The 27,873-nt window shown below is 38.7% G+C and overlaps 1 protein-coding gene across 2 annotated transcripts; it reads left to right on the forward strand.

Moving 5' to 3' along the window:
- The first annotated feature begins 1,963 nt into the window (after positions 1-1,963).
- On the forward strand, positions 1,964-27,038 carry LOC136829496 (DNA damage-regulated autophagy modulator protein 2). 2 transcript variants are annotated; one of them, XM_067088262.1, is made up of 7 exons: positions 1,964-2,100; positions 8,849-8,964; positions 9,592-9,713; positions 18,390-18,616; positions 18,819-18,957; positions 20,044-20,195; positions 22,702-27,038. In XM_067088262.1, exons 2-7 carry the CDS (start codon positions 8,870-8,872, stop codon positions 22,813-22,815), a joined length of 849 nt encoding a protein of 282 aa, XP_066944363.1. In that variant the 5' UTR covers positions 1,964-2,100; positions 8,849-8,869; the 3' UTR covers positions 22,816-27,038. The 2 variants fall into 2 exon arrangements, with proteins under 2 accessions (XP_066944363.1, XP_066944364.1); XM_067088263.1 differs by lacking the exon at positions 1,964-2,100 and adding an exon at positions 2,105-2,332.
- The last annotated feature ends 835 nt before the right edge of the window (positions 27,039-27,873 follow it).

Below are 27,873 nucleotides of genomic sequence, written 5' to 3' on the forward strand. Positions count from 1 at the left end.
AACGAGTCCCAGCATTAATTTTCTACTACAAATTTGCCAGGCATGGAACGAAGGTCGACGCGACAATCAACAAAGAAAAATCGGATAAAGTGAGAGCACGATCGTTAGTACGTTAACCCCAAGAATCTCACATTTAAAAGACGAATAATGCTTGTCACGTCGACAGTTTGCTCTCTGTTATGCTTCAGTGTACAGCTGCTTACACCCAAATGGATGGTAAAGATGACGTCAAAGCTTCTTCTAAATTGTACCTTGAAGATCGGAAAGAAAGTCCTGTTAAAGATTCTGTGATGTTTGCCGAACTATTGAAATGCAATGAATAATCTTTTCAAATAAGATTTGACTGAAGAGAAACACGATTAGATCTTGTAAATTTGTCTTGAATGTCAGGAGAGCAATTTCAGTATCAACCTGATACCAGCAAGTTTAGGATACTGGCACTCATATAAAAACACCATGTTACAACATGAGGTTAAACAAATTAATAATTATGATCCCTTTATTACATAAGCTTCAGAATTGGCTTCATTTATATTTTTTGTTGCCTTTTCTACGAAATCTGGAGCCGTCATTCTAACAAATATTAACTTTGTCTAATGTTGCCAGTATTATATTCGTACCACACGCTGTGATTTGTACCGGGAAGTCCCACTCCGACGTTCTGCAGAGGATTTTAAATAAGAGATGAGCAACAGTACTTGTCTACGTCATTGTCAATATTCAAGAATAAAAGAACGAACATGGTAAAAGGTATATTTGTATTAATATATAAATTTATCGTTCTGATGAATTCATTGAAGTTAGTTCTGATGTGATTACCCCTACTGTAATTATAGCAATGGGTGTGGAGATGTCAGTCTGATATTACAAAGTTGCATCTTCTCTTCGTTTGTAGCTTAACGAAGAATTTTCTTATGGCTGGCCTCTCTTTTCAGCGAAAGCCAAAAGAATAGTCACAAGGAAAGGTAAGAGATATAGACCTGTTAAAAAAAAACAACAGTTTTGACATCTGTGAGGAGGACCTTGTTATGCCCCTACGATTATCATGATATTTCATCTGATACTAATTTTAAGTAATGCTTTGCACTTATGTCAAACACTAAATCATCCGGTTTTGATTAATAACTGAAGTCACACGCTGAAACTAATGACGACCAACTAGCTCATTGTGATAATCCAGGACGGACTTTAGCAATGATTGACATTTATAAATTAAAATGAATGTTCAGAGCTGGTTATTGTAAACGCATTACGTAAATAATGGGATTTTAAATCAAGCCAAAAGACTTTTTAAAATTTTATCTGAGCATGAATGTTTTTGCACTTACGTCAAACAGTAAATCATGCGATTTTGATTAATAACTGAAGTCACGCGCGTGAACCAGTGACGACCAACTCATTGTGATATTCCGGGATGGACTTTAGCAATGATTGACATTTATAAATTAAGATGAATTTTCAGAGCTGGTTATTGTAAACGCATTACGCAAATCATGGTATTTTAAATCAAGCTAAAAGACTTTTTAAAATTTCATCTGAGCATGAATTTAATCTTAGCAGATAATTGAATGTATCACTCAGAAACAATTCACATGTCTCCAATACTCACTATCCCACCGCAAAGCGTTTGCAGAAGTTTGATGTTTTTCATTGATGAGATTTATTAATAGGTAATTTATCGTCAGTGACAAAAATCTTTGACGATGAGAGTATAAAATTAAAGCTCAAAGTAATATGCTACCTGACAGACACACTTCGCCGAAGCCATGAACCCTTAATTCTTAGTGATAGTGCTTCGTGTGATCCAGATTTTACAATTTTTTTTTTCATGAAAATCAACACTCACATAAATAATCTGTTTTGTCATCATGTGTAATATAAATGAGTTTTTAATTACCATATTTTTTTCTTTGCATACTTGCTAACAATGTGTTCTTTAGCCCAAATAGTTTGAAAACGTATAGTTGTACCGAACGCAGCCCTAATATCTTTATTTCACAGTGTCAAAAGCAGCTGATAAACCCAGTGCTTGCTTGCAATGTGACGTTAAATGATTATCTCTGTCAATTGACGGCAATTTAACATTAAATGACCACAATGGTGAGTATTTCGGAATAACAAGTCCAGCGACAAAAAGTGAGAACGGGAAATAAGTGAATAATCTTAGTAATGGAAGTCGTCCGAACGTGTTTGTGTGTTTGAACGTGTGATACTTGAACCGTATTATTAAAAAAATAGAAATAAAAAGGTTATCTAATCTCATATTACAACAATGAAAGCAGGAGTGACCAAGTCACGGGGCTTAGGAAAGTGTCACATGAGAGGGATCTTGGTAAGAAATAGGCTATTTTATATTTTATTTTTTTTGTCCCTGAGAAATATCCTCAGTGGTTACCACCGAGCTACATTTAAGCCTAGGCTAGGATAGGCCCATCGGTAAGGCTTGCGCTAAATTTATCGTAGTTATTTCCAGCGGTTTAGTTTGCCATAGGCTAGCTGTGCTTTGTCCAGCTGTTGTTAATCCTTTATGCAGGATCTGATGATTTTGCAAGCGTCTTATCCTTAATAACAACATAGGATAGCCTAATTGCTGAACAGGCCAAGACAGCTCCATAAGCTAGGGCTAGGATAGACTGTCTCTTATTGGCAGTGCTTTAGTTGGTAAAACTTTGATTTGTGCAGCCTGATTTGTGCCAGTCGCCGACTGGAACAGGTTACCGCTTTTTTGGGGGGTCTCCTCCCCCCTCCTGGCCAGGTCAGGGCACTGTGCCCTAAGTTAGCTTAGGTAGGTAAGATCTGGTTAGGTCAGGACGTGGCATTATAGGAAAGGTTATGTCTGTTTATGTACGAGGAACCTGTCCCAGTCAACGACTGCCAGGAATCAGGCTGCGCAACTAAAGTAAAGTTTTACCATTTAGTCTATGCCTTACAGACAATTAGGATTTCATATAGCCTAATTAGTTGACTGACTGGATAGAACTAGCACATAGTACAACTCCGCATGGTTTATTTCCTTTGAAATTTGACTTTTTCTGTAGTATTTTGGTTTCTTATCAAGAATTTACTGTTACAGTATTTTTTGTCAGTCGACTGTAATTAACCTGCAAGTAATGTCAAAACTGATATGTTTATGCATGCTGGCCCTTCTGGAATGCTATCGTGCATGCACAGTGTTATAGGGAAACTTTTGGTAAAAAGTAGTTTCCTTCACCGGGTGGTCCGGGGAGCTCCGCCCCTGGCTAAGTAACATGGCCTGCTAAGTTAGGTTAGATTAGGGCACGTTAGGTAGTATAGTTCATTTTGTAGTAGGCTTCCTTAGCCAGTCCCATCTTGAACATACGGCTCGCTAATGACTTGTGCTGCGATGAACAATTCCATAACAACAGTAGTCCAGTCTTTTGCCCAGCAATTAGCCTCACCCAAATCCCCGCGTTCCCAAAGGGTCCTCAACCATGTTTGGTAGAGGTAAAGTTAATAATAATTGGCTGACAATAAATAATACCACCTTCTTCATCAGCAACACTAAAAGTAAAGGAAAATTCAATTTCCAAGGTAATAGTCCATGCGGAGCTGTTCTATAGTTTTACGGACTGGCTGCATCCAGCATCTAATTGCAGCTAGAACCATAGGCTAATTAAGGCAGACTAGGAAGTCATAGTGAGACAGTAGGGTACGATACGTATTTTTTCAGGTTAAGATGTATCTTTGGAAATGGCATTAAATTTTTACTTTAATAATAATAATTGACCTTGCTGCATTTATTTGCAGTATATCAGGTTATCAGTGTCATACCTTATCCACAGAAACATCCCAGCATGGCTGCTGTATCCATATCCCATGTGAAGATGTTTGGTAGTGCTAAGATAAATTCATTTGTCTCCAGACACGTGAACTAGAACTATACTGTATCATTCCAACAGTTTATATTGTGTTTTGCACTTTTTAGACATACAGGCCTGTTGTTGGTGCAGACCCACTTGTTTTTTTGTTGTCCGTACCCCTGTATTTACCTAACAGTGATGGATGGGAGGTACCTAGTGGGAAATTGCTGTATTTTTCGATAGGTGGAAACTGTGATTGAGGAGTTAAACCAAGAGGAATGGTAAAAGATGCAAAAGAGCACAGGAGAAGCAAGTAGAAAAATAAATGGTTCATGCATGGAATCTGTACTTAGGTAAGAATCATGCAGGAAAATGATGCTCCTTCTAAATCTAAACTAATATATTACTACTCAGCAAGGTAATAAGGGGCTCTTTTACATTCCCTTGAACCCCCTAAACCTTATCATATGGCAGTGACAGTGGTATTTACAAGGGTATGGCTTAACTTTTCCAAACCTAGGATGCTTGGCCCCACCAGACCAGGCCCCTAACCTTAGCTGAAAACTTTGGCAGTGGTATTCACAGGATTGCATACTAACCTTGACTAACCTAACCCAGGATACTGTGTCCTATATCTCCGGGGGACTGCTTTCCGTTTGCATATAGCCTACATAGCATATTGCCCAAAATACCCAAAGTTTGGAAGATGGAAGGCTGGGCTTCATCCTTCTACATACAGTTCATCGGTAGGAAGAGGGTCTATTGCCTTTTAAATAGGCTATTTGAGTGTGGGTATAGTTTGAAACTTTAACTATGAACGTAAAATATATTGTATGATCATTTTATGATAGTTTTTAATTTGATTTTGATTAATTGACATTCATTTTCCTTGGAAATGCTTAGTTAACCCATTACCCAACTTCATAAATCCAACAATGATGGGGGATCACAAATACAAAAGCTAGCAAATACTGGGATGTATCTCAACCTAACCTAATCAGATCCAGCCTGACCTAGGGCTCCATAAATCATAATAAGCATGGGTATGTCAGGTCCATAAATCATAAAGTGAAGCATGGGTATGTCAAAGAGGTTTAACCTCCTTGGTTAATGTCTCCTGGGAGCAGTATACTTCTGGGTGTTCCTCACTAGGAACAAAAAATATTTCCATTCTTCCAGGTCTCTAGTAATTGAATCTCTTTTTGGACCTTCCTTGTGATTATCTCAGGACTTCCGCATTTTAATTTACTTGTTTTTGTGTCAATTTACTGTGTATATATACAGTATGTGTCTATATATATAATATATTTGCTCAAGGTGATTTATGTGGTTCCAGTGGAGACAGATAAGAGGATCTGAGCCTCTTTACACAAATAAGATTACCGGCATTTAATTTATCATCTATTCATAATATGGTCCTTCGTTTCTTTCCAGTAAGAGTATTCATAACATTTTTCTATTCATATATCTTCTTTTTCCTTACAGACTTAGCTCCAGCTTGCCATTTACTATTTTTTTTTCTTTGTTTTTGTATCAGTTTTTATCGTTATAACATACAAGATACCTTTACATGAATGCCCATACCCGATAAAAATATCTATTGTGTTTTAACGTTTGATTATATCAAGCGTTGGTACTTCCTTCCTTACATGAGTCTAAAACAGTTCTACGGCTCTTGTCAATTTTGACCTCTGTCACGGTTCTCGGTTGATGCTTCTCCGTTCCATTGATCTCTCTTCCTATCTTTGCCTTCTTTGCAAATCCTGATTGTTCTCTCCGTTATCATTGTTGCTTCTGAGGCGCCGTTGCTCTGATATCCGCATCCATTTGCCTTTTCTTTAGAAAAGCCTTAACGACCCTATGAAATGATTTCTCGAGCCTGTGGATGAAGATTAATGCGGAATGAGGACCTCCTTCCATCGTTCATGTTGTTTGTAAGGCTCCAGACTCCTGAATGAGTCAGTGAGTGTTTTGGCTGAACTTCCCTTGTGGAAACTTGACATCTTTACCTGAGGTCAGCTAAGGAACTTTTTTTTGTCACGTTTAAGAATAAATGTGTTGTTTTATTGTTGTTAAATGCTAGAAAATTACGAGGGCCTTTAATAATTGGCAAAAATTGATTAGCAACCAATTATGTTTGTGTTGTATAACATTCTATACCATACAACGTGAGTGGGAATATTTGATGTATGTTCACCTCCCATGCCCTGCCCTTTTCGCCATGAAGGAGCCGATCTCTTTTAGGTCATCTCAAGGTGATTTTGTGGTTCCAGTGGACATGAGTAGGAGGATCTGAGCCTCTTTCACAGTACAGTACATGTATTAATCATTGGTGTCTCTCCTTACGCTGTATGTGCAGAGCCACTAGGAGGCAAAGGTGGTAGTAATTAGGTCGGGGGGCATTGATCTGTGGGAAGTTAATTAACTCCATCCATTTAAGATGCCTTGCACGTTATGAAATGAAATGATTGAAGAGTGCTCCCTCCTAAATTATTAGATTGATGATATTATCCATCCAGGTTCTAATAAGTACAGTATGTCACATTATTCAGGTCATAATTCTCATAAGGGTTCTTTTAGTAAATTATTAGATTGATGATATTATCCATCCAGGTAGGAGGTAGTCACATTATTCATGATAATTCTCATAAGGGCCTTCTCATGATCTTAATCTTTCCATGCGTAATACCTTTTTCCAAGATTTTTATGAAGCTTTTGTTGTTGTTCTTGTTTTTGTGTTACTAACCATGGTACCATTTGTCCATTACATTATTAGCTTGTTGTTCTACATGGTAATGTGAAAAACCATTGCTGAATAGTATTTGTATAACTGAAAATATGTAAAAGAACTTAAGGTAAAGTTCAAGAATATCTGATGCATTGTCATTATGGTCAGTACAGTGTATACAGCAATGCAGTCTTCCAGAAAAGAATGCCAGGTCGTTGGTGAGAAGCTAGCAAAGGCTTTGGCAATAAATAAGGTAGCTGAAGAAAGAATGAACTTTTTAGACTTTGGTAAACTGTCATACAAGTAGAGGATAAAAGTAAAATTTAAAGGGGAATTTTAAATACATGGCATCATAAAGGGGAGATTCAAAGTCCATGAACACATCCTTAGAAATGAAATTGAAAGGTTGTTCTGAGTCACTGGATGGTGATAATAGTATCATGAGATTAGGCTACTGGATGTTCATCAGAGGGAAGAATAACAGGCCAGACCCCAAGTGTTCAAGAAGTGGATGGAAAAAGTGGCAGGTCTGCAACAGGCCATGGTGTCCTAGGTAACACAAAGATAATGTTAAATTTCACCTTGTTATATATCCACAATGCCAGTAGCTGCAAAGGTAAATTCATTTTAATAAATGAAAGAGGAGAAATATGATGAGAATGAAAAGTATTGCATATTAAGTTTTTTGTATGTTGGGACAGAAGAGAATGTAGAAAATGTGACAAGCTATCCAATGTAGAGGCATATGTATATAGAAAGGGTTTTACATAGGTATCTAACGTAAGACTGCACTGACCAGTAGTAGAAGGGTCTTACAACTCAAGTGGTGCTTTTCAAAAATGGTAATTGGTTCTTTTGTTAGCCCACTGTTGACTGCCATAGCCTAATCTATTTATATCTTCTCTACCATAAAGGATGAGAGTTGTTTGTTCATGTCTGTAGTTTGGAGAGAATGATCAATATTCCCTCAGGCATGTCTTCTCCCATGGTAGAACCTCAGAAGTGGGACCTCACCATGTGATTTAGAGCACATCAGTAAATATTATGAAACAGTTTGATTTGTCTTGGGGAACCTTACCCAGGAGATTGCCTTGCTGGATTTTGTGAATTGGGTGACATAGTGACTGAAATGATATGTATAAGTGGGTGGTCATCACATAGGTCAGTTTTTGCCATCATGCAGTGGGTCCTTACATGATGCCAGTTCTGAGGAACTTCATGGGAAAAGACACAGGATTCCCTATCGTACCATATGAGAACTGTTTGCTTCTACCTGAAAAGGGAAAAGACATATGGATGCTCAAAATTCCTTGTGTTTGTAAAGGCATCACATATAGCAACAGAAAAAATACCATATAGTTTTGTTTGAGAAAGTTATCCTGGACATGCATATTGGTCTTGCAGAAGAATTTCTCCCTTGCAGTGGTGTTATGATGCCTTATTGTATCTTGGCTGTGTAAAGTTTTTTTGAGAGTATCAGCTATCTTGGCCATGTGGCATATGTAATTTATAGGTACTAAACAGGATTTTTTATTTGATTGCAACCAGTGGCAGTATATGGTAATGATGTTTGGCACACTGAGCCCCTGTATTTTGTATTTTACCTGTGTGAATTGTGATGTTATGGTAACAAGCAGGCAACCATCTGTTGTGTTGTATACTGTTACAAGGTGATATTTCCGTTACCAGTATGTAATCATTCTATGCAGATGGTCTTCATCTCAGAACAAAATAGTGAGAGGTCTACAAAAAATAATCAAATTAGTGATCATAAATCAAAATGAGATGACGGGAACTAACATCTAGAACTCCAGTTACGTAAACATTGTATCTGAAGAACTTGAAGCTTTGTTAAATCTCTAACATGAGTTTTTTTGTGTTCCTTAAGATGTCAGCAAAAAGCATATAAATAGGTCCACTGTATAGAGAGCCCTCCTCTCAACCTCTTAGGTTACTGAAGCATTGTGAAATAGTGAGAGCTTTCTCAAGGGAGAAAGAGGTGCTTCCTACATAGGGTGAATCCTTTTTACTTACATTACTTGCTAAAATAAGTGATTTAACATACCTTCATCGTAGACCAGCCCACGAGGCATTAATTGATGAAATGGATTTATATGGATGAAACAAAAATTGAATACATTGTGTTATGTACTGTGTACCTTTAGTATTGTATTAATAATATGATACCAGTTTCTCTCTCTCTCTCTCTCTCTCTCTCTCTCTCTCTCTCTCTCTCTCTCTCTCTCTCTCTCTCTCTCTCTCATTTTCTTTTTTGCTCCTTTGTTTTCCACCCCAACAGGAATTGTAGAAGTTAAGACATATGGATTTTGATACCACCTTCACAATGGGATCGTCATACTTGTATCTCCTGCCCCTTTCCGTCTTTGTCCTCTTCCCATCCACATTTATAATCACGTAAGTTAGCCAAACACGTCCCTGTATTTTCCTGTATAGTATATCAGCTGGTATAGTTGTGTGTCAGTTAGCGGTACTACATCCTCTGTTTAGTAATTTACTTGTTTACTGAAATTTATTTTTGGGAGAGAATTGCAAAAGCTCTGAGTCTTTATAATTGTACAGTGAATTTAGTGTCCTTATTGATTTTTCATGGTACAGTGACACGATTTTGATAAAGGCATTAGAACATTAATACTGAAATTTTTATGTGATAAGTTTTGACTTTCAAAAGTAGGTGAATATTGTAAAATATATAATTCATTTTACAAGATTGGAAAAAATCTGCTGGAAGGATATCACTGTTAGTGATAGAAAAGATCATTTGAGTAATATACCTTAAATATGCAGATATAAGAATAAAAAAAAAGATAGATTTTATTATTATAGAATTCATATATGTGTATATTAAAATGTTTAGGTTTCATAACCATGCTGTAATTACGATTGTCACGCTATGCAAAGCTACATAGTTTTATGTAGTTATTAACCAATTTTTAAATTATCATTAGATTATAATCATGTGATTGTGTATGTTTGACATAAGCGTACTGATTCTAACATTTGTGTGGTTGTATATTTGCACAGGTACACCTTATCAGTATTACTCCACCATACCGAACCTGATTTTCCATACATCAGTGACACTGGTACCTATTCTCCAGAGAGCTGTATATTTGGGCAGGCTCTCAACATAGGGGCTTTAGTTAGTAAGTATTTTTTCATGAGCCTTATTTATCAGTACTGTTTGTTGTATTCAAGTTATTTGAGTATGTATGTTTTAAATTGAATTGCTATACAGTGCTGTAACTTTTATTGGCATGTTGTCACAGCAACCGTAATTTTCTTTAAATTGCAATGCATGTAAAGGTGACATATGTAAACTTAAGAATTTGAAGCCACTTACATGTCTTTCTGTTCAAAAGTAAAAAGTTGAAGGAGGACAGTTAAACATATTATGCTGTTCTACATTTAATCTTTGTTTACAAATAGAATTCTAAAAAACACAAAGCTTCTCCCTAAGGCAGGCACATGGAGATGGTGAATAATGTTAGCAAGCTTTTTATTTTAAGGATGTAATGTAGGAGGTCGTACGCATAATCTTTAGGACCTGTGGCATCAGCAGGGCAAGTGGTCCCTCCTTCAGTTGTTCCAAGTTCTGGTGATTCATCTTCATCTTCCCCCTAATCCCTCTTTTATTTCCCAGTGTGGCATCCTCTTACAGGATTTCATGGGCTATTTGTCTCTTCATGTAATATATTGTGCAAATGCTTTTTGTCACTATTTTAATCACTCTCAGTATTACCATCTGGCTGCAAGGGCTGCCAGTCTATGACATTTCCTGATGGGGTCATTAAGCAGAAGATTAACAAAGTAGGCAGTCTCCTGGTTTACAGCGGGGCTACGTTCCCAGCGGAGCTCCGTAACCTGAAAAATGCTGTAAACCGTAACATCATGATAATAGTAATGGGAATAAATGGCGCTCACAGCATCTTATGGCCCTGCAAGCACTGTAAAACCAGGTTACGGCACTGGAAAACCGCTTAAGGCGCCATAAAACTGCTTATGGCATCGTAAAATCAGTTTAACGACACTGTGAGCCAAGCGCTGTAAAGTCAGAATGCTGTAACCCGAGACTGACATAACCCAGGACTGCCTGTATGTACAGATGACTGAAAGTATGCAATTTACAAACCTTTTAGAGTTACCCTTTGCTTTCCAGGATTTCAGGTTCATAAGTAAAACTCCCTATTTGCCTCTGGGACCGTAGGTTCTGTTCCATATAATAATCCCAACGGCTCTCAGATGGATCTTTCATTTCTGTACAGTATTAGCAAGTTCCTAAATTGAACAGCTCAATCCTTCCAATGTAAACTGAAATTCAGGCTAATTATAAGTAACTGGTTGGTCATTAAAAGATAATTTAAAAAAGAATATATAGTTTTTTCATAAAAACACAGTATATTAGCATATTTGCCGGCACGTAAGACTTAACCCTCGCATAAGATGCACCCCTATTTTACAAGGATATTTTGTGAAAAAAACAATTTTAGTATGTTTCATCATACATTTATTAAAAGATATTTTAAAGTGATTTTGTATGGAAAAATGTATGATTCTGTGTATGACATACAATATTGTGAAAGTATACTGGAATAAAGTTTGGAATGTTTGAAATTTACCATAAATAAATAACATATTGCAATACACTCCCAGAACACCTGAATTCGCCCTTAATCCTACTAGCCCGAACAACTCTCAATTACCAATCCCACCATTGGGACTTTTAACAGCCAGCGTTACCAACGCTGCAGGTAAAATCTTGTCACTTGAGTTACCATAACAAACGGTTGGCAACACTGACACAGGTGTGCACCGACACTCCCACTTTCGTCAGTTGCTTTTTGTTTGCGTTGCTGGAAGGTTGTTTCCTTCTGCAGTGCAAGGTTTTAATCCTATTGCCCAACTTCTCTTTGTATTTTGGACTTGTGGTGAAGACCTGGATTGTATTTACTGGTTTTTCTCCTGGATTTTCTGGATATCTTCGATGTGGAACGTCTTTTGGAATTGGTCTCGATTGGTCATCATTGACTCTTTCACCTTCTACTACCGTGCCTTTGGCTTCGATGTCAACCTCGACTGCCCCTACGACTGTGGATACTGGCTCTCATCGCTTCTTCTTCCTGCAAGAGACAGATGAGCCTGCAAGAGACAGATGAGTACCTTGAGACATGCTAGACATTCTGTCAGGTATGTAGGAAGGTTAAGTGTGATGTGCAGACTCATTGTGATGAATGTTCCGATTGGAAGGCACAAGAGATGGAAGATTACATTCGTTATCACAAGTCTTTGGCTAGTAAGGGCAGCAAATGTTGGTCAGATTCTCGTTGCCTCAAGTGCCTCAGGCTTCTGCTACAGATAAGTTGATGGATTTAACGAGTTCAGAAGTAGTCGAACAGATAGAGGATAGGATAGCACGTAGTATGGAAAATTTAATAGCTAGTCTTCTTCAACATTTCTCAGATAGGGATAGTATTAGTGTTAGGATGTCTAATCCTTCTTCCTTTTCAGCTTTACCTGCCTGTTCCAGAACCAGCCCTAACGGGTGCTGAGGGTAATGGCAGAACCACAAGCCTCTGAGTTGGTAGGGTCTGCCGGCCCCCTCAGCGGGGAGCAGGCGGTGAAGGATCCCCCCAACCCTCTTGTAGTATTGATAAATTTAATGTTGATAATGTTAGTCAGGGTCAAGATCTAGGTGTGATAAAGGAGGATAGGTCTGGGTTAGGTAGTGAGGAGAAGGTATTAAGGGTGCAGAGTTGTTCTCCTGGACGGGTTCTGGTTTTGGGTTCGAGTGGTTTTTGTGCTCTGGCAAGAGTTTCACCCTCATCGCTTCTTTTTGGTCTGGCTCAGTCTCAAGTCAATGTTTCAGTTCTGGTGGTGCAGAATCTTTCCCCCTTCTCTGTGTTTGCTAGTCCTCCATCTGGTGTGTCCTTTCGGCTTCTAAAAGTAGTTTGTGGGACCTGCAATTGGATGTGGTGGAATATAAGGCGGATTTGCTGGGTCTTTCGAAGGGCACAGACCTATGGTGAGAGGTTGTTTTTCGAATGGTTTCTCTAACATTAGAGTATGTGACACAGTAGTGTCCAGAATTCATGTCAGATATGTTTCAGGATTATTGAGGGGGGCCGGATTCCGTGTACCTTCTGTCCTTTCGGCCTCTTCTTCTTCTGCTCCGCTCCGGTCTTTCCTGCAGCTTCTGCATCTTCTGTTTTCCCTCCTTTGACTTTGGCTTTCCTCCCCTCAGGTAACTTTTTTTATGCGTCTGCTATTCCTCTGCCTCCCGCCTTTCCTTCCTCAGTACAGTCTTCTCTGGTAGGAGGATCTTCCGGACAGGTGAAAATGCATTTTCGGCAGAATTTGGCTGCAGGCATTTCATGTTCCATCCCTTCGGGTGTGCGCAACCCTTTGCTTCCGCTTCAAGCGGCTGTTCCGGTAGTATCAGGTATTTCACAGAGTTTGCCTGTCGCTTTCAGTTCAGGTTTGTGCTCCACAGTTGTGGCAGGGCTTGTGGTACCTTCTTCAAGCGGTCCGCGGCTTTCATCGCCTGTATTTTCCGCGGCGGTAACTCCAAGGGTAGCTTCTACCTCTTTCATTCTCCCTCCTTCTTCATCACCTTCTGTCCCTCCGCAAGCGGTTTCGTTTGTGCATTCTCCCCCCGGGTTTAGCAATGTGGGTTTGGCTACTCTCACTCATCTTCCCCTCGGTAATAATGGGGAATCGGCTCCGGGTTTTTCTCGGTTCAGCCTTCTCCTCTTCCCGGCGGGTTCAACTACAGTATGCGGATGCAGCTCCAGGTACCCGATTAGGTGTAGATGCTCAGCATTCTGGTTAGGGTGGTCCACTTGTGGACTCTTCATCGTTTTCTGGGCTTCGTTCAATGCCGCCTCCTTCGTCGGTCTTAGACCGTTCGGACATTGTGGAACAGGATTCTTATCCGGAGGTGCAGGAGATTCTGGCGGACTTAGAATGTCCTCTTGCCAACAGTAATGATTACAGACGCATGCTTGAGTGTGTTACTTCTTTGCACCTTCAAGCAAGAGCTCCGGGCCTCCCGATTTAATCAAGTCAGTCTTTTTTTTTTTTTGAGGCTTTTTTTATACCACTAAGCCAGCTTCTGTCCCTTTTTCGTGTTGGCTGGTTTGGTTCGATTGGGTTAGACAGGCTTAAGTCGATATTTCTATCTTGGTCATCTTCCCCCTCAGTATCCGGATGTTCAGAAGAGGGATTGCTTAGAACACCTTAGCCATGGCTAATTCTTGTTCAAGGATGATGACGTAGCCAGTATGACGAACTTGGTTGCTCCTAACTCATGTCTCCGGTGTCGGCAATTATGCATCGTCGAGGGTACAGTGTTGATCCTTGCCTCTTCTCTAGAGGAGCTAGTAAGAGTGAGGGAATTCTTATGGAATTTTTAACCTACTCAGGTAAGAGGATTCTCTCTCTTCCTTTGAGGGTTTTCCCAACCTTGGAGAGGATCCAGTTGGTCCTTCAGCAGGCAGAAGGGTTCCTGTCCAGCAGGGAACGGCTGGTACCAGCTTGGAGAAGCCTCTTAGGGAGAATATCTCCCTCTCTTTTAATTCCAGGGTCTCGTCTCCAGATGCGCTCTCTTCAGGTATGTCTCAGGAATCGCTGGGACTTCCGCAACGAGAATGCAATTATAGTCGGGAGTGATTCTTGCCTGTTGGATCGTCTGTGGTGATCCGAAGAAGTGCACCTGACACCAGGAAGGTCTATCGACTCCCCTCTTCCTGACATTCATCTGTACACAGATGCCTCAGATCAAGGTTGGGGAACAACCTTGGAGGAAACCCAGGCCTCAGGCCTCTGGGTGGGTTCAGGAACAAGAGAAGTCAATAAATCTTCGGGAAATCAAGGCTGTAAAGGAAGCCCTCAGTTGTTTTCAGTCCTAGTGCGCAACAGATTAGTGGCTATGTTTAGCGACAGCATAACTGCCATGTCGTATCTGAAGAACTCGGGTGGGGGAACAAGCTCAACAGAACTCAATACTATAGCAAAGAGAGTCCTGAGAGGGTGCGAAGAACGAAGAAGTGTCTCTTCTTCCCCAATTTATTTTGGGGAGTCTCAACATACTGGATGATGCGCTAAGTCGCTCCCGTCAGGTATTGGGGGGAGAGTGGGCTTTGGCTTAGGAAGTAATATGTCAGGTTGTCCGGAAGTGGCCAGCAACTGTGGACTTATTTGCGACGTGATTAAACCATCGTCTTGTGGTTTATTTCTTACCAATAGTGGTCCCCATGTCGATAGGCACCGATGTGACATTACAAATTGGAATCACATGCAGGTGTATGCCTTTCCTCCATCCGGTCTCATTCATCAGGTAATAAGGAAATTGCGGGAGAGTGTCAAGACGTCTATGACTCTAATAGCCCCCTGCTCACCATAACACGCTTGGTTTCCGGAACTCCTAGAGCTCCTTACGGAAGTTCCGATGTCCCTACCCATGTGAAAGTTCTTCTCAAATGACCACATTCTCACCATCATTATCCAAACCCTCGCGTGCTGTACCTAGTTGCAGGGTGACTGTAGAGAGAGCCGCTAGACAGTCTGGACTCCCTAAAGCTGTGTCTAGACAGCTTTCTTTTAGCTTGAGAAAGTCAACCCATAAGCCTTACCAGGTTCAGCTGGACAAGGTATAGAAGTAAGTGGCGTAAGGAAGGTTATTCCATTTCTAGACCTTCCACAGCCAAAATAGCTGATTTTCTTTTATTCCTTCGGAAAGTCAAGGGTCTTTTGTATTCAGCTATTGCTGACTACCACTCAACAATTAGTGGGTACAATAGTTAACTGAAATCTCTAGTAGTAAGATAATCGAAGATTTATTACTCTCTTTTAAGACTGAACGCCCTGTCTTGCTGACTCGGGGCCCCTCCGTGGGACTTGTCTGAAGTACTTCAATATTTTTCTTGCTTTCCCCTGCCTTTGAACCCATTGAAGCTATAATGTTAAGACACTAACTAAGAAGTTTTTTTTGTTACGGCTTAAGCTTCAGCAAGACGGTTGGGCAAGCTTCAGGCAGTTTCTAGGTTGGGTTCCTATGTAAGAAATTATACATATTTGTCTGTCTTCCGGAATTTGTGGCAAAGACAGAGTCTGAAGTTAAAATTCTGCCTCACTCGTTTAAAGTTCTTTATCTGCAAGTGTTCGTTACCAGCGATCCAGCGGAGATATCTTTGTCTGGTGCGAGCATTAAAGTCTATTTATCAAAGGCTGAGAAACTTCATCCGCTTCCGCATACACTTCATGTCTCTCCGTGGAATCCTTCCCGTCCGCTGTCAAAGAATGCGATCAGTTACTTTCGGAGGGAGGTGATTTCCCACGTTTCTTCTTCGTCATCTTCAGCTCTGTATTTCCCCAACCGCACAGTATTCGGAGTATGTCCACTTCATCTTCCTTTCTAAGGAATTATTCAGTGCCTTCTATTCTGGAGGCAGCTACTTGGAAGTCCGTCTGTGTTTACTTCCTTTACTTGAGAGGCATTCGATTCACCTCATAGCGTGTAGCAGTGAAGTCTACTATCTAGGGTACATTCATTTAGCTGAGGTGGTATTCACTTAGTGCGGAGGTTCGGAGGGTTATTCTCTTAGTCCACGTGTAGCGGCGAAGTCTATTAGAATTCTTAGGCAACAGTGACAGTATAATCACATGAACTTAGGTTTAGTACATTTTAAGTATCTTAATCTTTGATAGTTTCCCTACGAGAGTCCAAAGGGGTGCTCTAGTAGGCTAGGCTATTTCGTTGGCGCCGAGATACTTCTTCGCTCGTCGATCGTCGGGCCTTATCCGGAGGACCAGCGGCTCGGCACACTGCTTCATTCCCCTCCATACATGAGAGGCTCTGAATAGCCACCTGGGAGGTTCATCGTACTCCTCCATGCATAAGAGGTTCTGAAGAACCACATGGGAGGTTGATGGACCGAGACAGTACGAAACTGATGGGTGATCAAAGTACTTTCCAGCATATCTCGCCACCAAAAGCATTGATTTATGAGGTGAGTGTATAACTAAATAGATATATTATGCAGAGCAGATCAGTGAGCGGTCATCTCTGCCGTTGTAAAAAGGGGTGTGCCCCAGACTTTGATGGTTCTCCCGGAGGGACAGCGGCTCTGCACTCTGCCTCATTCTCCTCCATACATGTGAGGTTCTGAAGAGCCACATGGGAGGTCGACGGACCAAGAGTACTGACCTGACTGTCGAGCAAAGTACTCTCCAACATGTCTCTTCACTGAAAGCATTGATTGATATGGTGAGTGTATGACTAAACGGTTATCTTATGCAGAGCAGATTGGTGAGCTACCATCTCTGTGATTGTCAAAGGGATGTGGAATGGAATTGATCCCTCCTCCTCTAAATGTTGTTAATTGGGTGAATTCAGGTGTTCAGGGAGTGTATTGCAATATGAAGTTTTCATAATAAAACTAATATTGTAATACTTACCTGAACACCTGAATGATTCCGACTCTCCTTTCCCCACATCAATTTTGACCTCGAATAAAGCAGTTGACGAAAGTGGGAGTGTCGGTGCATACCTGTGTCAGCGTTGCCGACTGTTTGTTTTGGTAGCTCAAGTGACAAGATTTTACCTGCAGCGTTGGTAATGCTGGCTGTTAAAATTCCCAATAGTGGGATTGGTAATTGAGAGTTGTTTGGGCTAGTGGGATTAAGGGCAAGTTCAGGTGTTCAGGAAAGTATTACAATAGTAGTTTTATTATGAAAACTTCATTTGTGTGTTACCTCGACAGGCAACCAGGGCGGTGCTATGATTTAGTTTACGCCCACTCATTGCAAATGGCTGAAAGGCTAACTGCCGACATATCGTAAACAATTTTTCTTAAGTTTGTGATAACAGATTAATAATTAGGCTTGTCTTCGATATTTTATTATTATTAAGACAATTTACTGTAATAATGAGGCTTGTTTTTCAATTTTTTTATTATTAGCAGCAATTTTTGTGCCTACCCATTACAGTATGCTCGCCGTAGGCTAGACCTAGCCTAGCCTATGGTGCTCTTGTCTTCCATCCATAATACAGCTGCCGTGGATGCAGAGCAGTTTTTTGATACATTTAAAAATAAAAAAAATGTGCACCCAATATGCTTGCAAATACGGTACAATTACAATATACTGTTCCCCTCCCAACCATACTAATTTCTCTTAACTAATTGGTCAGGCAGCATGTAATTTAAGGCAGTTAGTTGTGTGGTAGTTAGTTGCTTGAGACTCGGTAATGTGTACACACACTCGCTCAAGGCCACTGACTCATTGCTTCGTGTTTGTTATCTTTATAACAAGAGCTTGAAGTGGCTTAGGTGTTTTAATAGCACAAAATAGCCTACTCATGATCACAATAAAGCATTTATAGGAAAAATGTTGATTTTAAAAATTACATATTTCATGTAATGTAAGCAGACCATTCTTCTATATGGATAAATCTCCTCCTTACCTAATGATTGGCATACAGATCTATTAATTTAAGAGCAAAGTTTCTAAGTGAGTAGGTCTCGTTGAACTTCAGGCCTATATCTTACCCCTGGAAGAACAAGATATTCCTATAATTTACCAGAGTGGTAGGCTCTTGCAAGGTAATAGTTTGTCTATGAAAAAATTTTATTTTGGACGACTCTTACCTGTTGTTAAAGATAGCTTATACCTCCGCACTGATAAGTGAGGAGATATAAGCTGTCTTTAACAGTAGGTATCCAAATAATCAATTTTATTATGAAAATTTTTGTATTCTAAAGTATTGATATTTTCGCACTTGATTATAGAGAACAGATATTAATTTTGTCTCATGTCTTTTTCAGTTCTTGTAACCATCTACGTTAGATATAGGCAGATTGCCGAGTTGTACCATAACCACTCATCCTCATCTCACATTGTACGCCTAAACCGCATAGGCCTATTTGTGGGCTCAGTTGCAGCACTTGGCATATCAGTTGTTGCGAATTTTCAAGAGACAAATGTTTTTTATGTTCATATCACAGGGGCACTTATGGCCTTTGGTTTAGGGACGGGATATCTTTGGGTTCAGGTAAGGGCAGATATCTATAGTATTGGCCTCACCATTTCATTCGGTATTGTGGTTGATGAAGCTATAAAAGTGTAATTGATCAAATGCATTGGTTAATAATCAAATGTCCAATAGATTTAAGCCAGCTGTGTACAGTAAAGTAAAGCAAAACTGATTTTATTCATATTAATCTCTTGATTTTGATTGAATTTTTCTCTTGCAGGCTCTGTGTTCGTACCAAACTCATCCTTTGGTAAATAGCTTGGCCATGGCTCACATACGACTTAGTCTGGCAACTGTCGCATCTATATGCTTCCTAGCTGGATGCGTATGTGCTAGTATAGCACATTCACAATTTAATGGTATTGAACTATATGTAGTTTGTTGAAATATTTATCAGTGATTACAGAAATGAGGTTTTTATATTTTTATATGTAAGAAATAATTTTTTCCTATCAGTAATTTATGCACAGTCTATGAAATAAATAGGAGTAAGTGCGAAGGAGAATATCAGAGTTTTCTTGATATTTGTATAGATTTTCAGTGCTATGGAAACAGTTGACAAAATGCATAACCTTATCAATTCAGCGTGCATGTTTGTTGTGTGTTGAGCAGTAATTTGCAAGAACAGTTTTAGTAGACTATTTGTACACTACATGATGCTCCTCACTGGGTGAGCGGGTTCCGTTCTCAGCTACCACTTTGTTGGTTGCGAGTTCGAATCTCCGACCGGCCAGTGAAGAACAAGAGGAATTTGTTTCTGGTGATAGAAATTCGTTTCTCGCTATAATGTGGTTCGGATCCCACAATAAGCTGTAGGTCCCGTTGCTAGGTAACCAATTGGTTCTTAGCCATGTAAAAATAAATCTAATCCTTCGGGCCAGCCCTAGGAGAACTGTTAATCAGCTCAGTGGTCTGGTTAAACTAAGATATACTTAACTTTGTACACTACATGGATAGATTAAGCTATGATGTTGTATTGTTCTATTAGTTATGCATATGTATGTTTTTCTGTATATTGAGCAAAGTTATTTGACTGAAAGTGTGAATAGTAATTTGGTTGACTGTAAGGCAGGCCCAACCCTGGTATGCTTAGCTTACCTTGATTTATACAACTTATGAAAGTCCATTAGGGTTTAGGCAAACTTTTAATTGTAGTCTCTAGTTACATTATATAGTATTAAGAAATGAAAATTGGTGAGAATGACTAGATTAAAGATTTCTAATGTTGGGATGAAAAGTGAAACTTAAACACTACGTTTAATTCCTACCGATAGAATATTGGGATATTCTCGGGACCCAGATTTTCCAGTTGTCAGGTAATAGGGACTCCCATTCTTATGCAGATCTTGTAAACTTAGAGTACTTTATGAAACTGGATGGTACAGTTTAGAGAGCATAAAAGAAGAGGAACCAGATTTCTTTTGACAAATTTATCCATATTACAGGTAATGATCCAACTAAATGGTACCCTAAGGATGGTGGTTGGGGGTTCCATGTTGCCAGTACAGCTTCAGAATGGATATGTGCTGCATCCTTCAGCATATTCATGCTAACTTTAGTTGATGAGTTCAAAACTATATCCATGGATCCTCCCCAGGTGAAGCACAGTATTATTCAGTACTTCTGTTAACAATAGAATAAATGTAAAGTACAGAATTAAAACATTGAATATTCAGTTTTTACTGAGATTTTTTTGGATTTTTATAGTAACTGCTGAATTTTAGCTTTTTGTAAGGTCATTAGCATTTCTTGTAAGAATTAACCAATAATTTATATATATTTCTATATTACTTTTTAATAAAACTTTTGATTGGTGAAGAGAGTTACAGTTGATCACACAGTTTGTTATGGAGCCATTTTGTCATTCATTATTCTGTCTCATGTTTGGATATAGCACTTCAGATACTTAGTCTTGAGCTTAGGAAGGTAAGTAATGGTTGTGTTAAAGTGTTTTATACAGTTTGCTGTAGTACAGCCAAAATCTGATTATTTTGCTTCTTTTAAGACTAAACCTGTCTTGATAATTCAAGAGCAATCCTGTCACCCTCCATATCAACTTTGAACTTGTCATTGGCAACTGTAAGCAGTTTATAGTTTTTATTAATATTTTCATCAGTGCTTTTAATAATAACAAAGTGTATTGTTCAATACTATGCCCAGACATTCAATACTGTACTTAATCACTACAACATTTGTCCCCTGTATGTTTACATCTGTACAAAATTGCTTGAAGAATGAGGCTATTCATGTTGGGATCAATTCCAGTAGATGGCCATGCCAAAGGCTCCTGGCCTCTGAATCTTCAAACTCCAAAGCCTCAGGGTCATCATTATCCATTGGCTCAGGACTGCCAGCCTCAGCTTGCAGGTCATTTACAGAGCCCCAACAGGAGAGATTAAGTACTTGATGCCTCAAGTTTAGGATCCATGGAGGAGACTCAGGGCTCATGTCAGGCACAAAGGAGAAAGTGACAGATGAGGAGACAAAGGCTGTTCTTGCAGCTAGCTTTCCTAAGAAAAGTCATAGACGGTGCTCTGTTTTTGATAGATTCTTCACTGTTCCAGGAAGGCCCTGTACAAGGCATGGTGATACAGAATTTATGACTTGTGGAAATGACAACATCTCTCAACTTCTAGAAGAATTCTCATATGCTTCTGGTGCAGTCCATCAAATTACCCTCCACTGTTCCTCCTTTTCTCAACTTAAGTTACTGTCCTTGTTGGTCTTGCATCTCAGGGTTGGTGACTCTCAAAATGATCTTTTCAGTTTGCATAAAGTCTTCCTTTCATCTCCCCCTTGGAACGAAGTGCTAGGTCATGACCACCATGTGGCCATTGTATTATCAACCCCTTTATTTTATTCCACTTGAGAGCATTGTCCAGTAAACAACATGTATAGCACTTCGTCCAGCTCAGCTAACGTCACTTTTTCATTGCCATTATTTTGGTTGAAAATTAAATTCATTGTGATGTATTATAATTATAAAACATGGAGAAGCTAATCTTTTACTCTTCAGGTCATTCTTTTAAGTCTACTTCTTTATTTGGGAATCCAACCTTGGGGTATGTATAACTCCTGAGGGTGGTTTTTCACATCCTCAGAGTGCTCTCCAGAGTAGGGTACATTTTTGTCCACAGGGTAGCAAATATTCACAGTAATTGTGGATAAAGTTTTTCAGAGGTTTAGAACGGATGATGAAAACAACTGTGGATAGTATTACAAGAATGTACCACTCCAAGCTCTTATATCCTTGATATTTTCTAGTTATGAGAAATGAGTGTTAACATTTGGGCTTCATGTCTTCCTTAGGTACAGAAATCTAGCTATTGCTGTTCCATGTTGTCAGTCACTCTATATGACCAGTTTGTATATGGCCAGCCATGTGAGACTCAATATTTTTAGCTTTGTCTTGTTAAACCATCTTTTAAAACCAACTTACTAAGTTGAAGCTGAACAAAACCAAACATAGAAAAATGAACTTGAACTGAATTCCTCATTCTAGATAATCACAGTAGAAGTTGCCAGATGATCAAAGAGGAGAAAAACTACTGGACAGAATTTCTGAAATCTGAAGAATAATTAGGTTTTACAAACAGTCAACTCAACTTTGATTGTACTCTATGTTTTAATCTGTTAAGGTTTCTTCATGATAAAAGCAGCATTAAACACAGGATTGAATTTTCACATTTGTGTTTGATTTACAAATACTCTTCTGCAAGTTACTTACATTTGGGCATGGTGAGGTTGATGACAATACAGCTTTCTGGGTATATTCAGAGGCACAGGTACAGAGTTGTAAAATGCATTTTTTAATTATACTTTTTGTCAGCATGTTAGCAACCAGTAACCACACTTAATGTATAATTTTTTCAAAGGAACTAGAATTGTACCATGCTTTGGGAATCATTGATACTGGTAATGAATGCTTTTTAATGTTCCCATCTTGAAAATTGAGAGGTTCCTTTCTTAAAAGTATATTGTTTTTAACATATCCATTGAGCATTTTTACCACAACATTCAAACCCTTTTGCATGAATAGATAACTTGTGACAAAAACATTTTTTTTCACAGTTTCATGTTAGTCTTTCCTTTTGTGCTTTCAGGTTTATGTATCAGTTGATACACTGGCTCCGACCCAATACAGTGGTATTGGAGAGAATGACCAGACTGCTGAAGATGTGCAAGCTATTCTTACACAGTCATCTTATATAACCTGAGAACAACCCTCCCAGTCAGCTAGTTGTGTGCCAGCTGGCTGTTACTCTGGGGGGGTTGGAAGATCTGGTGCTCCTGGAAGTCACGCCTCTTGGTATTGGGATGGAGGGACTTGGCAGTATGCAAATCTCATCAGATGGCCATGGGGAGGATGTTTCAGCTTTTCAGGTGATGGCAGTGTGGTGTTAGATGATGAGAATGTCCCTTGTTTAGAACCGTTTTCTGAAATTGAAAGTATTAGTAGTGTGTGTGATGAGGGCAGAAGGCTGTCTAAGGAGATGGAGTCTGTCTCTCCTGTAAGCGGTGTTGATGTCTCATGTTGCAGAGATAATTGCTTCATTATTGAAGGAAAGGACTTGAATGAGGCAATTAAAAAACAATCAAATAAGAATTATAGTTCCTTTGATCCCTCACCTCCTGTGGAAAAATTCAGTGAATTTGTGACAAGTGATCTCAGAGAGAATTCAATTGATCTATGCGATGAGAGTAAACCTTTGCTTGTTGGTGCTAGTCCTTGTGCATCAGATGAAGTCACTGGTGGAAAGACAAATGACTTGAACTCATCAGTTAAAAAGGAAATATGTTATGATAAAATCATACCTTTACCAGTAACCTTAAAAGATTTGAACAAACTGAAAGACCATGGTACTGATAACTTTGGTTATGATGTTGGTAACAACCATATCAAGTCAGAAGAATTTTTAGACAAAACCAGGTCTCCGGTAGCAACGCCAACAACTAAAGAAACTATAGTCTTATGTAATGATTTAGATAGTGTTTGTCAAGTGATTCCGTTATCATTTAGTCCAAATCTGTATCCTGATGTAGGCTCAGTGCCTCTCATTAATTGTCAAGCGTCCAGAAAAAGTGCATTGCCTTCTCCTATGTTCTCTACTGTAGTATCTACTGCAGATGATAATAGTGATTCGTATGTGACTGTGCTTAGTCGCACTGGAAATCGCGTTAGGTCAGCTGCCTCTTGGCCTCGTAGAAGGCCTCAGTCATTGCGTGTTGCTATCTGTTACTCTACTCCTGAGTGCAGGCAAGAAGTGGGCAAACCTGTGAGGTGTTCAGTTGACTCACAAGAAATTGGTATGAGAGACATGTCTCATGGTAAAGAAGCTTTGCACCCTTCATCCAGCACCACAAGTTTCCTGAAAGCCTGGGGAAGTTTAGAGAATTTAGAGACAAATAAAAGCTCAAAAAGTATATGTGGGTTTGAATCATCTTTTAGTCAATCTCAGCCAGACTGCAGCAAGTTGGATGATTTTTTCCAGGCAGATTCTGAAAGCAGGCTGGATATGTTGAATTATGTGCAAGTGAAAGAAAAGTGTTATGAATCAGATATTCAAGAGGTCTTAACAGATGTTTCTGGTGATTCACAGAAAATTGCTGCTGCAGCTGCATCTCTGCCACTAGTACAGAGTTCACAGATCAATACAAGACCAAGTAATTTACCACAATTGGAAATGGTGTCTCCTGTTTATGCAAGTTATCTAATGTCACCAAGTAGTGATAAAGAAAATGACCCTGCTTTACTGTCAGTTAGACCAAAGGTGAAACAGTCTCCTCGCAGGAAGAAAAACTCTCCTAAGAAAAAGTCAAAGTCTCCAAAGAAAAATAAATTGGGTAACACGAGAGAAGAACAAAATAAGTTACAGAAGGCCTGTTCTTCAGATTATGGTAGTGAGGTTTCTGTACACAGTGTTAAATGTGGGAACTTGGATGATGATGTTTGGGCTGTCGATGATTTTCTTCCACTGCCAAAGAATAAAATCGGTAACACTTTGCCATTCGGACTGCAGGACTTTGAAGTATGTAACTCTCATAACTTTAAAAGCACATCTTTGCAGCCTTTAATGCCTCCAAGTGATGTGCAAAAGCATAGTCCCATTCACAGTACCAGTGCTAAAGATTTTGAAAACAGTATGGTCACAAGCACATTTTCAACAGACACAGGATATGAGACTGAAACGAATAGAAGTGAAAAGGACACTAATATAGCAGAGAAAGCAAAGATTCTTATTAAGCAACCTGTAGATGGTAGTGATACTGAGTGCAAGTTGAAGGATCAAAATCATCCACTGAATGCCTCAAATTATAGCTTGGCTGCATCATCTGAACTTGCATCCGAAGCTACAACCCCACATACAGTGGCAGAGGATTTTACCGAGTACTACAGTATTACTTCTGAGCTATCAAATGCACCATATTCAACTCGCCAAGGTGCAGGAGAAGATACTCCTGACTACTTGAGCATTTGTTCTGAAATGCCAGGAGTACCAAGGTTACCAGAAGACAGTCCTATGGTAGATTTTGAGATGAATCCACTGTTTCCAGAAGTCAGCAAATATAATAATCTTTTGCCAAGTCCTTTGGATTCCCCTGAGAGTGGTGAACCGTCAACAATGACTGATTCTCCTATTACTGTTGCCAAGTCAGTTGTTGAAGATGTAGAGGAGAAGAACTCTCCAGAACATGGGCCGTCTGATGGAAGTCATTCTGCAACACCATCTGTAGCTGACAGTTCCCCAAACACCCCTGATAAGGTGCCTTCTCAGGAACTGGTAGAAATCAAGTATGTGCAACTTTCTCTGAGTATTGTTTTAGCAATTGTACTTCATGCTATGCAGAGCATCTCTCAGTTCATGCTAGAAATATTTTTAGCTACTGAACATGAGGGGTACTGGGATTAGTAGAAATTTATGTAAGATCTGTAATTTTGCATCTGTTTTAATGTGTTTGGGAGTTTGAGTAATGGTTAATAAATTTGGGAGTTTGAGTAATGGTTAATAAATTTGATTTTTTTTATTGAATTTAAGATCTCTCTTCATTTTGGTTCTGAATGGAAATAAAATGGTTTGAAGTGTATCAGGCACTTTTTAAATATTGCAGGGTAAGCATGCGTGTTCATTGGATAAACTGATTGTTGTAAATGAAATTCAAAGCCATGATCTGAACATAATAGGAAAGTGCTGTAGTGTAAACTGTTAGACTTGACATTCATTATTCCAAGAGATGTAAGGAGTGAGAAATAATGGGATGATTGATAGATAAATTTAGCACATCTTATATATTGGACTACTTTTCTCCTTTGGTTTATGATTTTGTCCAAAAAACTACAGTACTTCCCATTCTATATATATATTTTTACATAGAGTAAATCTTTAGTTTTGAGGGTGAAGTATGTAAATTTGCTGATTAGGTTATTGGAAATTAAATATTTATATAAAGAATTTAAATCTTTTGTAGACCTATACCACTGACTGTAAAATACTGTTGTGCATCAAGTTTATGTTTACCAGTAATTTTTTATTAGATTCCTCTATACTGTTGTCACAGAAATCAGGAGTTATATAGTTATGAAATCGTTTTAAGACTTTGCTGGCATATGTCTTAATGGTAGTTTAGTAATGTTTGTCATAGGGAGGTATGTTTCAGGGGGACCAATTGTGTCTTTCCTCTAGCTTCTTTGATTTTATAACTCTTCCTATGCTTTTTTGCTGTACTGTAGTCTGTTCTAGTTTTCATCCTGGATTATTTTTCCTCCAAGTTATCTTCTGTTCTTAACTAGGCTAGCATAATAAATGATGTCTCTACCCTGTCAGTAGCTGTTTAAATGTTATACTTGGCTAGCTGTGCATTTTTTTCTCGTATATTGTACTTTTCTGTTCCAAAATATGCACAAAGTTTTGTTATTCATTTTTGGTTAAATTCATCCAAATCTATTACATCACTGTGAAGTAGTTAAAATATATAAATTTTAAAGTCCATAAAATTGTTAGGCTAACAAAAGATTGATTAAGCCCACTCAAATTACATACTTCTGTTAAATTAGTTCTAATGTAACTTTGGCAAAATGAGTTTCTGAAATGGGTGTCTTTCAGAGACACCCTCCTATCTTCCTTTCTGTGTAAGTGTATTGTATGTATTTTTAACAACTGAGACTAAGGCAAGGTAACTGAACTAAATTTGCTGCACTTCAGAATAGAAAATGGTGTTATGTTTTTTTGCCAAAGCAAGGAAAGTTTCAAAGGAAGCCTTCAAAATTATGATTTTACAATTGATTTAGCATGCAGACCCCAAGTACATTTGATGCAGGGTTACAAAATTCTGGTGTAATGGAACAACAGTAAACTACTGCATTTTTGTATTTATGTACATAATGTAACACATGTTAGCTGTAAATTCTCTTCTAATGTTCTTTATAAACTTATTTATTTTTGTTTAGTCTTTCCACAGTCCTTTTTCTTTTTAATGGATTACTTTGGTTATCATTCCTGTCAGCATTTCTTGTTTGTTGTTACAATCCTGTTGCAGAAAATTATCTGATCTTTCCAAGGTTGCTTTAGTGGTTAAAAAGACTATTTTCATAAAACAATCTTTAACACTTATGCTCAAAATAAGTGAAGACGTGAAACTGTAAAATGTTTTCAGTTATATTTTAGGTATTTAAAATACGTTATTGATCTAGGTTACTGTTCACTAAGATGCTGTAATGATTCATTCAAAAAAAGAGAAAGAGGACATACAGAGATAAATACAAAGAAAAAAAATCTGACAATTGATGCTGGGCTGTGTCCAGTCTTTTAAAGGTAAAAGTTTTGCTCTGTTAATTGTATTTACTTCTCTGGAGACAATGGTGTTCATGAGCTAGAAAAGATTCCAAGCAAAACAAGATTGAATTGATGGTGTAAAGTTTACCATTCAAATCAAATTTGTTGGACTGAGGAAAGGTACAACCGTTATGTGTTAGTGTTTACATTGTACATTATGCCAAACATGTGGACATCAGTTTAAAAGGTGCCACAGTAAATGAATTTGTATTTTATGTGGATCTGAATTTAGTGGTCAGGTTAAAGCTATTCAGTAATAGTAAATGTTGTTATTATTCCAGACCTCTAAAACTGAAAAGTTTTTAACAACATAAGTAAAAAAGAAAAATGCATAGTTACACCAAGAAATAAACAAGAGTTGAAGTGATGATCATCATTACTAAGTAATGTTCTCCAGTGAATAGAGCAAAACATATGTAACTGTAATGAGAATTCGAATCCAGT

This window comes from Macrobrachium rosenbergii, chromosome 44 (genome assembly GCF_040412425.1).
Source record: "Macrobrachium rosenbergii isolate ZJJX-2024 chromosome 44, ASM4041242v1, whole genome shotgun sequence".
Taxonomy (NCBI): Eukaryota; Metazoa; Arthropoda; class Malacostraca; order Decapoda; family Palaemonidae; genus Macrobrachium; species Macrobrachium rosenbergii.

Bases quoted from the DNA above. Each gene is read 5' to 3' on its own strand.
- LOC136829496 (XM_067088262.1), top strand. From the start codon at position 8,870: ATGGATTTTGATACCACCTTCACAATGGGATCGTCATACTTGTATCTC. The intron at 18,617-18,818 runs GTAAGGGCAGAT...TTTCTCTTGCAG, and splicing joins CGGGATATCTTTGGGTTCAG to GCTCTGTGTTCGTACCAAAC. The intron at 20,196-22,701 runs GTGAAGCACAGT...TTGTGCTTTCAG, and splicing joins TATCCATGGATCCTCCCCAG to GTTTATGTATCAGTTGATAC.